Source organism: Myotis nattereri (assembly GCF_964212035.1).
Source record: "Myotis nattereri genome assembly, chromosome: 3".
Classification (NCBI taxonomy): Eukaryota; Metazoa; Chordata; class Mammalia; order Chiroptera; family Vespertilionidae; genus Myotis; species Myotis nattereri.
Genome location: NC_138077.1, coordinates 9,915,649 through 9,927,870, shown reverse-complemented (window position 1 = coordinate 9,927,870; position 12,222 = coordinate 9,915,649). Strand labels below are relative to the sequence as shown.

At 49.9% G+C, this 12,222-nt stretch overlaps 1 protein-coding gene across 1 annotated transcript; it reads left to right on the top strand.

Annotated features, from left to right (window-relative positions):
- Positions 1–335: 335 nt before the first annotated feature.
- Positions 336–10,103, top strand: SPATC1L (spermatogenesis and centriole associated 1 like; the record flags this gene model as incomplete). Its single annotated transcript, XM_081088557.1, has 4 exons — positions 336–537; positions 5,317–5,649; positions 9,039–9,190; positions 9,592–10,103. 4 exons carry the CDS (start codon positions 336–338, stop codon positions 9,916–9,918), a joined length of 1,014 nt encoding a protein of 337 aa, XP_080944683.1. The 3' UTR covers positions 9,919–10,103.
- Between the last annotated feature and the right edge of the window lie 2,119 nt (positions 10,104–12,222).

The window sequence follows — 12,222 nt, the reverse complement described above, 5'->3', positions numbered from 1 at the left end:
GCCAGAACCATCCTGTCTCAGGCCTGGTCCTGTGTGTTCCTTGGCGGGGCAGGCCTCCCCATGAGCGTGACGGGCCCCCCACCTAGGCTTTGCCTGGCCCCACCTCCCTCGTCCGTCCCTGGTGTGAGGTGTGTGCCGTGCACCCTGGTCTGGGCACCCCCAGCAAGTCTGCGGGTGGCAGCGGGCAGGGCGCCGCCTCTTTAAGGCGACATCACAAGGCTGCAGAAGGTGGGGCCCTCGTGGAACTCTGGTCTGGGCCGTTTCTGTGGCGCCGTGGCTCTGGATTTCCATCTCCATGGGGCCACAGGCCCACACGTGAGCAAGGCGTCCTGGTCATGGCCGAGGGGAACGAGCTGATGAACAGGCTCATGAGCGAGAACGCCGACCTCAAGAAGCAGGTGCGGCTGCTCAAGGAGAACCAGATGCTCAAGCGCCTGCTGAGCGAGAGCTGCCAGGAGAGCTGCGGCCGCAGCAGCCGGGACCTCCTCTTCCCCAAGGCACCGGCCTACCCCGAGGACTGCTCCCCCACGACTGCAGGTGAGGCCGCAGGGTGGCCGGGCGTGGGGGCTGCTCCTGCAGGTGGTCCCGGCCACCCCTCCGTCCCCCAGGTCCAGGTGCTCACCCTGCTGCGTGCCCTCGGGTGAGCCTGTCAGTCCACACCTGGAAAACGAGGGCCGGTGGCCTCGCCCCGTGAGCTGGTGTGTGTCTCAGTGACCAGCACACGGGCGCTGCCACGGTGGCTTCCGACAGGATGTGTGTGATCTCGGACCTCCAGGCCGCGGGGTTGGCCCCGCCAGGCCCGGCACTTGGCCCTGCCGCCTGCATTCCTCTCGGAGAGCAGACTGGCCCGTGTGGGGTTCACATGGCCCTCCGTCTGACCCCACGACCGGCAGTGTCCTCCCAGCGGTGACCACGGACAGCCTGACACGGGCCTCAGTGACCAGCTGCAGGGCTGACTGCGGGAGATCCTTGGGTGAAAGGCTGTGAGCGGTTGCCATGTTGAAATAGACACTGACGAATGCTCCCCAGAGGCTGCGGCCCCTGCACTCTGCCGACGGAGGAGCAGGTGCCTGCCCTCCCCGCCTTCCCAACACCCGGCCGGCCGTGCAGCAGCCACGCCTGCTCTCGGGGAAGCGTGTGCACGGTTCCCAGCCAGGCTCCTGTCGGGCTGTTCCCTTCACTCGGGTTTTCAAGCACAATGCACAGTTTCAAAGGGACCAGAGGGGGTGGCAGGTCCCCTAAGCCCCAACCTGGGCCCCCCACCTCAGTTCTCGGGGGTGTTCACGCAATCCTCATGGCTCTGGGTGGAGATGGTTTTTAGTAGTTTTTTTTTTTAAATATATTTTATTGATTTTTTACAGAGAGGAAGGGAGAGAGAGTTAGAAACATCGATGAGAGAGAAACATGGATCAGCTGCCTCCTGCACATCTCCCACTGGGGATATGCCCGCAACCCAGGTACATGCCCTTGACCGGAATCGAACCTGGGACCTTTCAGTCCGCAGGCCGACGCTCTATCCACTGAGCCAAACCGGTTTCGGCTTTAGTAGTTTTTGAGTATTCTCTATGTACAGTCCTCCGCCTCTTTCCCTTTACCATCACGACATGGTTATTTCTGTGCTGCTATAAGTATATTTTTAAATGACCGACTGTGATATTAAAAAATCACATGAACACAACTAGTGAACTCTTTTCCTCATGTTTGAAATTATACTTCTTTCTTATCCTGGGATAAATAACACAGCAAAAGGACTTTTATATTTAGGGTTATTTCCTTAGGTACGTTTTGCTAAAGTAGAGTTATCAGCTCAGAGGCAGGGTAATTATTCTTCACATTATTTCTTTTTCTCACATTTTTATCTGCTTATTCTTCCATACACCCCAAGGATGACTTCACCCGCTAAGCTATGCTGGCTCACAATTTTCCAGTCTCCTCACCTGTTTCTCACATATAAATTCTTCACATTTATCAGTAAGTTTATTCCGGGAGCACTTCATGTTCTTTCTTACAATTATGGATTTTACCCCCCATTGTATTTGTGGAGTCATCAGAATTGATGTATTTTGGAAAGCTGTTGGTAGGTAAATACCCATCCTGCATCAGCCTCTTCATAAGCTGTCTTTATTCCACTATTTTTCAATTCATTCCCGTTTTCTACGTCTACGACTGCACTATTTACAAATGACCCTTTAAACGAGATTGACAGCGTGCACACTTGTTTTGGTCTTTGTTTCTCAAACTCTCAGAACTTTGGCTCCAACAGCCTGTCCCCTGTCCTCCTGGCAGCCGGTGGGCAGTGATGCCCTGTCTGCCCAAGGGTGGTGGACACGTAGGCTGGGTGGTAGGGAAGAGTCCTTTTTAAAAAACAAAAACTTGAGAAATGGCTCATCTTGTTCAATTTTGATGACCTGGTTGTAGTATCCGTGGTGGTGCCCTCAGTGGCTTCCCTCGGCCTGTCCGTGGGATGTTGCTGTTCTGCTCCCTTGGGAGACCCAGGGTCCTGGGCTCTGCTGGGTCTGGATGGGGCTCAGCTCAGGATCTTGGGCTCTGTTCCTCCAAGAGTCTAGGCTGTGTTTCCTTCCTGTGGGTTCTTTGCAGGGATTTAATAGCATAGTCGTGACAAACTAGAACCTCAATCAAGCATCTTTTAATTTTTCAGTGTTCCAACCCCGTGTATATGATGCAGGGATTATGCATTGTCCTGGAATTTGCAAGAATTCACCCGCCAACCACCCAGCCCTGCAGCCCTTTAGAGCATAATTATTTTACAACTTCCAGATTTTTCTTCTCTCTTTATCGGTTCCTTTAGGTTTTCTACCTCTTATTGAGACATTTAAAAATAATTTCCTTGAAGATCTCTTCTTTTATCAAAATTTCCAGTTAATATACAATTGTATATAATCTTTTTTAATTCAAGCATTTCCTTCCTAGTCATTCTTAAATCGCTTTTCTCACTTTCAATTTTATTCCTGTATGTTTTCTGTTTCTCTAAAGTAGCCTTCCACAGTTTTGTTATCTTATTGGACTTTCCATAGAACGGTTTCCAGTGTATTTCTGCTGTCATTTTTATAGTTTTTAAATTTTTGCTTCCTTAAGAGTTCCTCCTATATTTTGATTTGAGTGTTTAACTTTTTGGGTGATTTTTAAAAAGTAAAGAACTTACATTACTAATTTCATGATAAATTTAGTTTTGAATGCGCTAATGCCTTACTCTAATGTTCTGATTTTAATCTTTTCTCAATAATTGTGTTTTCCTGTTTTTGTTTTTGATATGATCATTACTCAGGAGAACCCTTTTAATTCTGAGGAGACAGAGTTTTCTGTTCACTCTTGTTATTTCTTTTTTAAAAAAATATATTTTATTGTTTTTTTACAGAGAGGAAGGGAGAGGGACAGAGAGCTAGAAACATCGATGAGAAACATCAATCAGCTGCCTCCTGCACGCCCCCCACTGGGGATGTGCCCACAACCAAGGTACATGCCCTTGACTGGAATCGAACCTAGGACCCTTCAGTCCGCAGGCTGACGCTTTATCCACTGAGCCAAACTGGTCAGGGCTTGTTATTTGTTTATAGTTTATTATAATGTGGCTTAAAATTATACCTATATTTTAGACTTGACTGATGATTAAAAATGTTTAAAGTGTTTAATAGAACTTTATTGAAGTCTTGGGAATAATAGGAGTTACAGTTTACTAAACTGAAGTTAAAAGCAAGGCCCAAAGCCACCCGACCACAATAAAAATCCCTTTAAAGCCAGTACTAGATGGCGCTCTTCCCCGGTCTCTGAGGTGAGGTGGGACAGAACCCCCTTTCCAAGCACGGGGCTCCACTCTCCTCTGGGGAAGAACCCAGGACTGCGCGGTTTTTGATGACTCATGCTGGGTGAATTCTTGGAAGATGGTTGTTGACAGGTTCTGGGCCCTGCAGTGGGAGACTGTGAGGCCCTGAGCCGCTGCTGGGACTGGCTGTGCTGGCTGGGTGGGCAGAACGGAGGCAGGCCTCATACCGATTACTTTCCTTCTGGAAAACTGTTTTTTGAGGAAAGCACTGCTGGGGATAGAGTAGTAGGCACATTTTAGGGTTTAATTTTGCAATATAGCTCTTAAACTATTATTTCAAATATACATACTCGCTTTATTACTAGGAGAAAAAGCCATGACATAGGGGTAGAAAAGGATTTCATAGACCACAGAGGAATTGATAGGTTAAATTTGACATGTTAAAATTTTAAAAAGTCTGCATGATAAGAGTCACCATAAAAAAGGGTTAAAGCGGGGGATAAGGACACATATGTAATACCTTAATCAATTAAAAAAAATCAAACAGAGTTAAAATATCAGCAAGGCTCCCACTGAGAGAAGACATTTTATCAACAAGGCATTAGGATGCAGAGTACAAAAGGAACTGCTACAAATCATTTAACAAACAAAAAAAAAAATGAGCAAAGAAAAGGCATAGATATTTCACAGAATGGAAACCTGAGTGGCCCATGGACGCACAAGATGTTCAATGTCACCAAGGATTAGGGAAAAGCCACCTGTCATCATCAGCTTGGTCTGTACATACCACGGAGTGATCAGAAGCTGCTGTGTGCACAGGGCCACCACTGCTGCTGTAGAAACAAAATCAGCTAGCCCTAGCTGGTTTGGTTCAGTGGACAGGACGTTGGCTTGCAGACTGAAGGGTCCCGGGTCTGATTCCGGTCAAGGGCATATGCCTGGGTTGCGGGCTTGATCCCCAGTAGGGGGTGTGCAGGAGGCAGCCAATCAATGATTCTCATCATTGATGTTTCTATCTCTCTTCCTCTCCCTTCCTCTCTGATATATAGAAAACAAAAATCACTGTACCTGTGTGTGTGCATATCTGCGTGTGCTAGGAAATGGTTAAATGAACCAGTTAGCTACCCAGTAACTCAACATGGATAAATCTCAAAAAAGATGCTGCAGCAAAAAGGTTTACTGCAGAATAAAATGGGCATAGGTTGATACCATTACATAAAACTGGAAAAGCGTGTAAAGGTCACTGTACTGGGTGTGGATGCATGGTGGGCAGAAGCTCCCGAGGCACACATGCTTGCTGGGCCCATACACTCAAGGCTGGTGGCTTCCTTGGGCAGGGGCGGGGCCCACAGTTGCTGCACCCACATCTTTCACCTTCTCCAGAGGGGAATGGGGAGGGCTCTGAAGATGGGGCAGGTGAGCAGGTGTCAGAGCTTGGGGTAGGGTGTACAAGTGTTCTTAAAGTGTCCTTTACACTTTGGGGGATGTTTTAGGAACATCAGCCTGACTTCTCCTCCCTTTCCTCCCTGTCCCAGTTCCAGATATTGGAAGGTTCACCAGCATCCCTGAGGTGCCCTCCCAGCTGCAGACATCCTCCCTGGAGGACCTGCTGTGCTCGCACGCCCCCCTCTCCAGAGAAGATGACACTTCTCCAGGCTGTATGACTTCCTCCCAGGTGTCCTTCAAGGCTTTCCTCAGCCCCCAGGAGCTGCACACGTCTCGAAGCACTGACAGGAAGCTGTGCCCACTCCTGAACCCCTTGCAGGACCCACTGGAGCCCAGGGAGGTGACCCGGCCCAAGAAGGTGTGCTTCTTAGAGAACAATCTGCCCTCGGGAGACAGGACCAGGAGGAGCTACTACCTTAATGGTACGGCGATGGGGGGCACTCAGTGGGCACATGGTGCAGTGGCCGGCAGTGGGGTAGGGCGGGTCTGGGTGGCCATCTGAGCACAGCTTCTCCACCCACCCAGCACAGGGAGGAGACTGTGGCTGGGAGGCCCGGATCACGGCTGCTTCTGTTCAAATCTTTTGCCCATTTAAAGAAAACTGGATTGTTTATCATTGTGTTGTAAGAGTTCATCATATAGTCTGAATGCAAATTCTCTTCTGGGTATATGTTTTGCCAACATGTTCTCCCAGTTTATGGCTGTTCCATTTTCAAAACTTTGTTTTTGAAGAGCAATGCAATTTAATTTGGTGAAGTTTGGTTTATTGACTTTTTAAATAACATATATTTCATGCTTTTTGTGTCCCATTTAAGAAATCTTTGCCAAGCTCAATATAAAAAAGATTCACTCCAGTGTGTTCTTCCAGGAGTTTTATAGTTTTAGGTTTTACATTTAGGTTCAATTATGAACTAATTTTTGTATATATCATCCATCAGGTTTGCATTAGGTAGTCACTTCTTCCAGCAACAGTATTTAGAAAGATTACCTTGCCCTGGCCAGTGTGGCTCCGTTGGTTGGAGCGTCATCCCATATACCAAAAGATCTCAGGCTCGATTCCCTGCCAGGGCACATACCCAGGCTGCTGATTCAATCCCTGATTGGGGTGCATATGGGGGCCAAGGATTGATGTTTCTCTCTCACATTGATGTTCCTCTCTCTCTCTCTCTCTTCCCCTCTCTCTAAGAAACAAATTTTTGGATGAAAAACAAATTATCTTTTCCCCATTGAATTGACTTGACACTTTTGTCAAAAATCAGTTATCCAGATATGTCTGAGTCTATTTCTTGATTCTCCAGCCTGTTCTATTTGCCCATGTTTATGTTGATTCTAATACAGTGGGGCCTTGACTTATGAGTTTAATTCGTTCCGTGATGGAGCTCATAACTCAAATTACTCATATGTCAAATCACTGTGACGTTCGCTGCGCCAGATAGCGATGGGGTATCTGAAGCTGGCTCGTAACCCGAATTTTTTTGAGCTTGCAACTCAAAACAAAAAATCGGCCAAGAGACGGCTCATATCTCAAAAAAACTCGTTAGTCGGGACACTAGTAAGTTAAGGCCCCACTGTACATCCTGTCTCAATTACTGTAGCTTTATAAGACCATAAACCAGATGGTATAAGTCCTTCACCTTTGTTCTCTTTTTGCAAAGTTGTTCTGACTATTCTAGGACCTTTACATTTCCATAGGAATTTTAGAATCAACTTGTTCATTTCTACAAGAAAGCTTGCTGGGATTGTCTTGGATCTATAGATGAAAGAGATCAGTTTCCAGTGAAATGACACCTTAACAATGTTGAGTTTTCAGATCCATGAACATTTTATATCTTTCCATTTATTCAGGTGCCCAGATTATTTCGTTGAGCATTATCCTGGGTATTCTGGGTATTTCTGGATGAGTCTAATATTGAAATCATTAGACTAAGTAAAACAGATAGCTCTCCTTGATGTGGGTGGGCCTTATCCAATCAGCTGAAGGTCTGAATAGGACAAAATGCTGCCCTCCTCTTGAAGAAGAGAGAATTCTTCTTGCCTTTAGATTCCAACGGAAACATGTTGGGTCTCATGCCTGCTGCCTCTGGACTGGAGCACATCATTGATTCTGTTGGTTCTCAGACCTTTGAATTCAGACTGGAGCTATATCATCAGCCATCCTGGGCTCCATCTTAATGACTCACCTGCATATCTTGGGACTTGTCAAGTCTCCATAATCATGTGAGCCTTTATAATAAACACATATGTATGTACACACACACGCCCTATTGGTTCTGTTTCTTTTTCTTTGGAGAATCCTGAAAATGCATCTTTGTGTCCTGCAATCTTACTGAACTCAATCATTTGTTCTAGCAGCTTTTAAAAAAAGATTCCTTGGGATAGATGTTAAGGTTATTTTTTTCACTTCTAATCCGTGTGACTTTAATTTTTTTTTCTTGTCTTATTGCATTGGCTAGAATCTCTAGACTAACGTTGACTAGATATGGTAACAGTGGGCAGTCATTTCTTTTATTGCTTTAGGGGAAAGCATTCAGTCTGTCACCATTAAGTATGATGTTTGCTAAGGATTTTGTATATGCCTTCATCTGGTTGAGACCTGGCCTTTAATTTTTAGTTTGCTTAGAGTTATCATGAATGGGTGTTGGACTTTGTTGAATGCTTTTTCTGCATCTTGAGGATTTGATTTTCATTTGTCATCTGTTGATATAGTAAATTACGTTGATTGATTTTTGAATTTTGAAACCACCCTTGCATTGCTGAAATAAATCCTGCTCCGTCATGATTATAGTTTTCCGTATCATTGGGTTCAATTTGCTAAGTTTTTTTTTTTTTTTTAAATATATTTTATTGATTTTTTACAGAGAGGAAGGGAGAGAGATAGAGAGTTAGAAACATCGATGAGAGAGAAACATCGATCAGCTGCCTCCTGCACATCTCCCACTGGGGATGTGCCCGCAACCCAGGTACATGCCCTTGACCGGAATCGAACCTGGGACCTTTCAGTCCGTAGGCCGACGCTCTATCCACTGAGCCAAACCGGTTTCGGCAACTAAGTTTTTGTTCAGAATTTTTGCTGTCTGTGGGGGATATGAGATGGGAGACTTGGAGGGGAAAGGTGGTCCATGTGCCCAATAACATCTGGGAAATTACTAAAAATAGAATCTCCTGCCCATCCAGCAATCCTCTGCACAAACATAGAAAAGGAGTCTTGCCATCAAATGAACAGTAAGCCAGCCTGCAAGGCACAGAGTTGCCAAGATGGACAGAATCTCCCCTTTCACCAGCCAGGCAGACTAGACTTGTTATGTGTGTTACATACGTGTTCTCATGTTACTCAGTCCCCCATCCTTGGGTGATGGGACAGGCCTGGGCATTCTGTATTCACCTGGTTGTAGGGATGGGGCTTGACCCAGGTGGAGGGCAGACTCCCTGGTAACAGGGGGACAAGATAAACAATCCTGGGCCGTAAAACATCCCAAAGGGACGGAGCAAAGACTTAGCATCCCAGGTTTCCTAGGGGACACATTAAGAAAAGGGAGGAGAGGAAGGATCCTTTTCCTTTTTGGCAACAGAAAATTCACTTTTCTTTTGCCTTCCCAGGGGGGCTCGGGGAAGGCACCTATACATCACTATTGAGACCGGGGCCCTGGGGAGCCCCTGTCAGTGCTTCACCTGGAACCCGCAGTGGCCACATTCAAATCGGTCCTTTTCCTCAGATGGATACTGGAGCACAGGCAGGAGGAAGGCGGGTGGCCCTTGACCCTATGTGTGGGGGACCCCAGCCTGTCTCACCATCCTCCCCTGCCCCCCACAGAGATCCACAGCTTCAGCAGCTCGGAGAAGGACGGGCGCATCGTCGGGGAGATCGCCTTCCAGCTGGACAGGCGCATCCTGGCCTACGTCTTCCCCGGGGTGACCCGGCTCTATGGCTTCACCGTGTCCAACATCCCTGAGAAGATCAAGCAGGTGTGCCTCCTCGCCCCGTGGGAGTCTCCTCCCTGCCCCAGGTCCCCTCCCTGCCTGTCACCTGTGGTACCCTGTGGAGGCCTGGGTGAGGCTGAGGGGTGTCCGGGGTGTGCTGAGCCCTTTCCATGAGCACCTCTGCCTTGTGGCCTGGGACAGTCTCAGGAGTGGCTCCCGTGGCCACAGAACGCATTGGCCTCGCCGGGACGGGGCCCTGCTCTTGTCCCTGACACTGTCTGCTGGAGGGGAGAGTAGGGAGCTCACTGTGGTGGGGAGCTTGGCTCTGGGTCCGTTTTCCCATCTGTGAAGCTTCCTTCACGGAAATCTGGTCACTGTCCCCACCCTGGCCTCCTGTGGCGGGTTCTGTGGCCAAGCCCCACCTTCCCCATGCCCTGCGTCCCCAGACGTCCATCAAGTCCCTGGACGGCTCTGTGGATGAGAAGAAGCTGCGGGAGCTGACACACCGCTACCTGACGCTGATGGCGCGCCTGGAGAAGCTGGGCTACAACCGCGAGGTGCACCCCGTGTTCAGTGAGTTCCTCATCAACACCTACGGCATCCTGAAGCAGCGGCCCGACCTGCGCGCCAACCCGCTGCACAGCAGCCCGGCCGCCCTGCGCAAGCTGGTCATCGACATCGTGCCCCCCAAGTTCCTGGGCGACTCGCTCCTGCTGCTCAACTGCCTGTGCGAGCTCTCCAAGGAGGACAGCAAGCCGCTCTTCGCCTGGTGAGCCCGGGCCCCAGCACCCGCCACGCCTTTCCTGCAATAAACGTGTTTGTTCCAAACCCGGGGGCCACCGTGCCTCCTGTGAGTCCCCTCCAGCGGGGGAAGGGCCATGTCCGCCGAGGGAGAGCCCAGGGCCACAGGCGGGCACGCTGCGCAAGAGCAGGCACCTTCATGGACCAGCCGGGCGCACCCAGCGCCCACAGGCCCGCCAGCGCCCACACCTGAGGGCACTTGTCACACTTTATTAAAATCATCTGTTTACTTGTTTACCTTCGGCTCTTTGAGGGCTTGAGAGCGCCTTGGTCATCGCTGGGGCTGCACACAGGAGGTGCCCCAGTGTTTGTGGAATGGCACCCTGGACAGACCCCCGAGGGGGAAGGGCTGAGGCTCGGGGAGGGCCCCCAGACCCCAACCTCAAGGATCTTCCCCTTGAAAGGGCCAGAGGGTCCTGTCACAGTTTGGGTTTTTCCAAAAGCAGAGCCTGAGGCAAGGATTCAGGGGCTGGCTGGATGGCAGCAGGCTCTGCTGGGCCCTGTGCAAAATGAAAACGCAGGCCGCTTGTTCAAAAGTTAGGAATTTTGCCCTAGCCAGTATGGCTCAGTGGATAGAGCATTGGCCTAAAGACTAAAGGGTCCCGGGTTCGATTCTGGTCAAGGGCACGTATCTAGGTTGCAGGCTTGATCCACTGAGCCAAACTGACTTGGGCCCTACTAGATTATTTAATGTCTCAAAACCCAGCGTCACCCCAGGTCCAGTCCCAGCATCTTGTGTTCCAGCCGTGGCCAAGCCCTGGCCCAGGACTGTCCCCACAGGAAACGTACCATTGCTCCCGCTGCAGCCCTCAGGACCGTCTCCCTGAGGTCTAGAGAGGGTAGGGGACCTCCAGGGCTTAGCGTTGCCTCCTTCCTGGGGTTTGGCTTCAAGTGTCTCCAGTCACTTCTCTGGGGTGGGGACCAGGAGGAAGGTGTAGGAGTTTCTGGGCCACCCCTAGTGTGGGGCAACCTGTCCCTCAGTCCTCACAGCCTGGTGTCTCCTGGACATCCTGGACCTTAGGCCCCGGTGTTGGTCAGTTCAGGCTGCAACAAACACCACAGAACAGGTGGCTTGAACAACAGACATCACTGCTCACAGTCCACAGGTGCCACAGGGCTGGCTGCTCCCGAGCCCTCTGTCCGTGGCATGCACACACCGTTGTGACTGGTGTCCTCACATGGCTGCCCCTCTGTGTGTCTGTGTCCTCATCTCCTCCTCTTATGGGGACACCAGTCTTGTTCAATTAGTGACCTCACGTTAACCCAGTTACCTCTGGAAAGATCCCCTCTCTCCCCAAATACAGTCACTTTAGGGGTTAGGGCAGTGATGGCGAACCTTTTGAGCTCAGTGTGTCAGCATTTTGAAAAACCCTAATTTAACTCTGGTGCTGTGTCACATATAGAAATTTTTTGATATTTGCAACTATAGTAAAACAAAGACTTATATTTTTGATATTTATTTTATATATTTAAATGCCATTTAACAAAGAAAAATCAACCAAAAAAATGAGTTCGCGTGTCTCCTCTGACACGCGTGTCATAGATTCGCCATCACTGGGTTAGGGCTTCAACGTGTGAATTTGGGGTCACAATCATTCTATCACAGACCCCCATGCTTCCCTCCCAGCTGTTGGACACCACCTCTGGCTGAGGGACCCTTGCCTCCAGGGGGTCTCTGCCGGTGCACGCATGCAGCACTGGGGCCTCTGCCACAAGAGGTGCTGGTGGGCACTTCTGGGCGCCCCTGGGCTGGAGGCTCTCCCCAGCTGAGGCCTCGCATCAGGGCGGGTTTGGAGAACAGCCCCAGCTGGGCCTGTGGCACCTGCCAGGTGCTGCCAAGGCTGCCACAGCCCCTCTGTGGGCCCTGGAGGTGGTATGGCCGTCGCCCACGGTCACCCACATTCGCCCAGGAGAGCCAAGGTTGGAGAGGACCCGGCTGGTCCCCAGCCTCTGAGAGTCTGCCCCAGAGTGGTGGGGCCCCTCTTCCTCCGGGTTCCTGTGAATTGAACAGCTGGGGATCTGAAGATCTGGGCACCTCCTCCCCACAGTGACTGCGAGGGGTGAAGTAGCCTCAGACACTGACCACCCTAACAGCTGTGTGGGGGTACCTGTGCCTGGGAGAATGACAAAGTGGGTGCCTGTGCGGTGTCCACATGTCAGAGTGGCCATGTGACTGGTGGGCCTTTGCAGAATGAAATGCCCGTCCTGATTAAGGATCATCTAGCCGGGCTGGCGTGGCTCAGTGGTTGAGCATTGACCTATGAACCCGGAGGTCA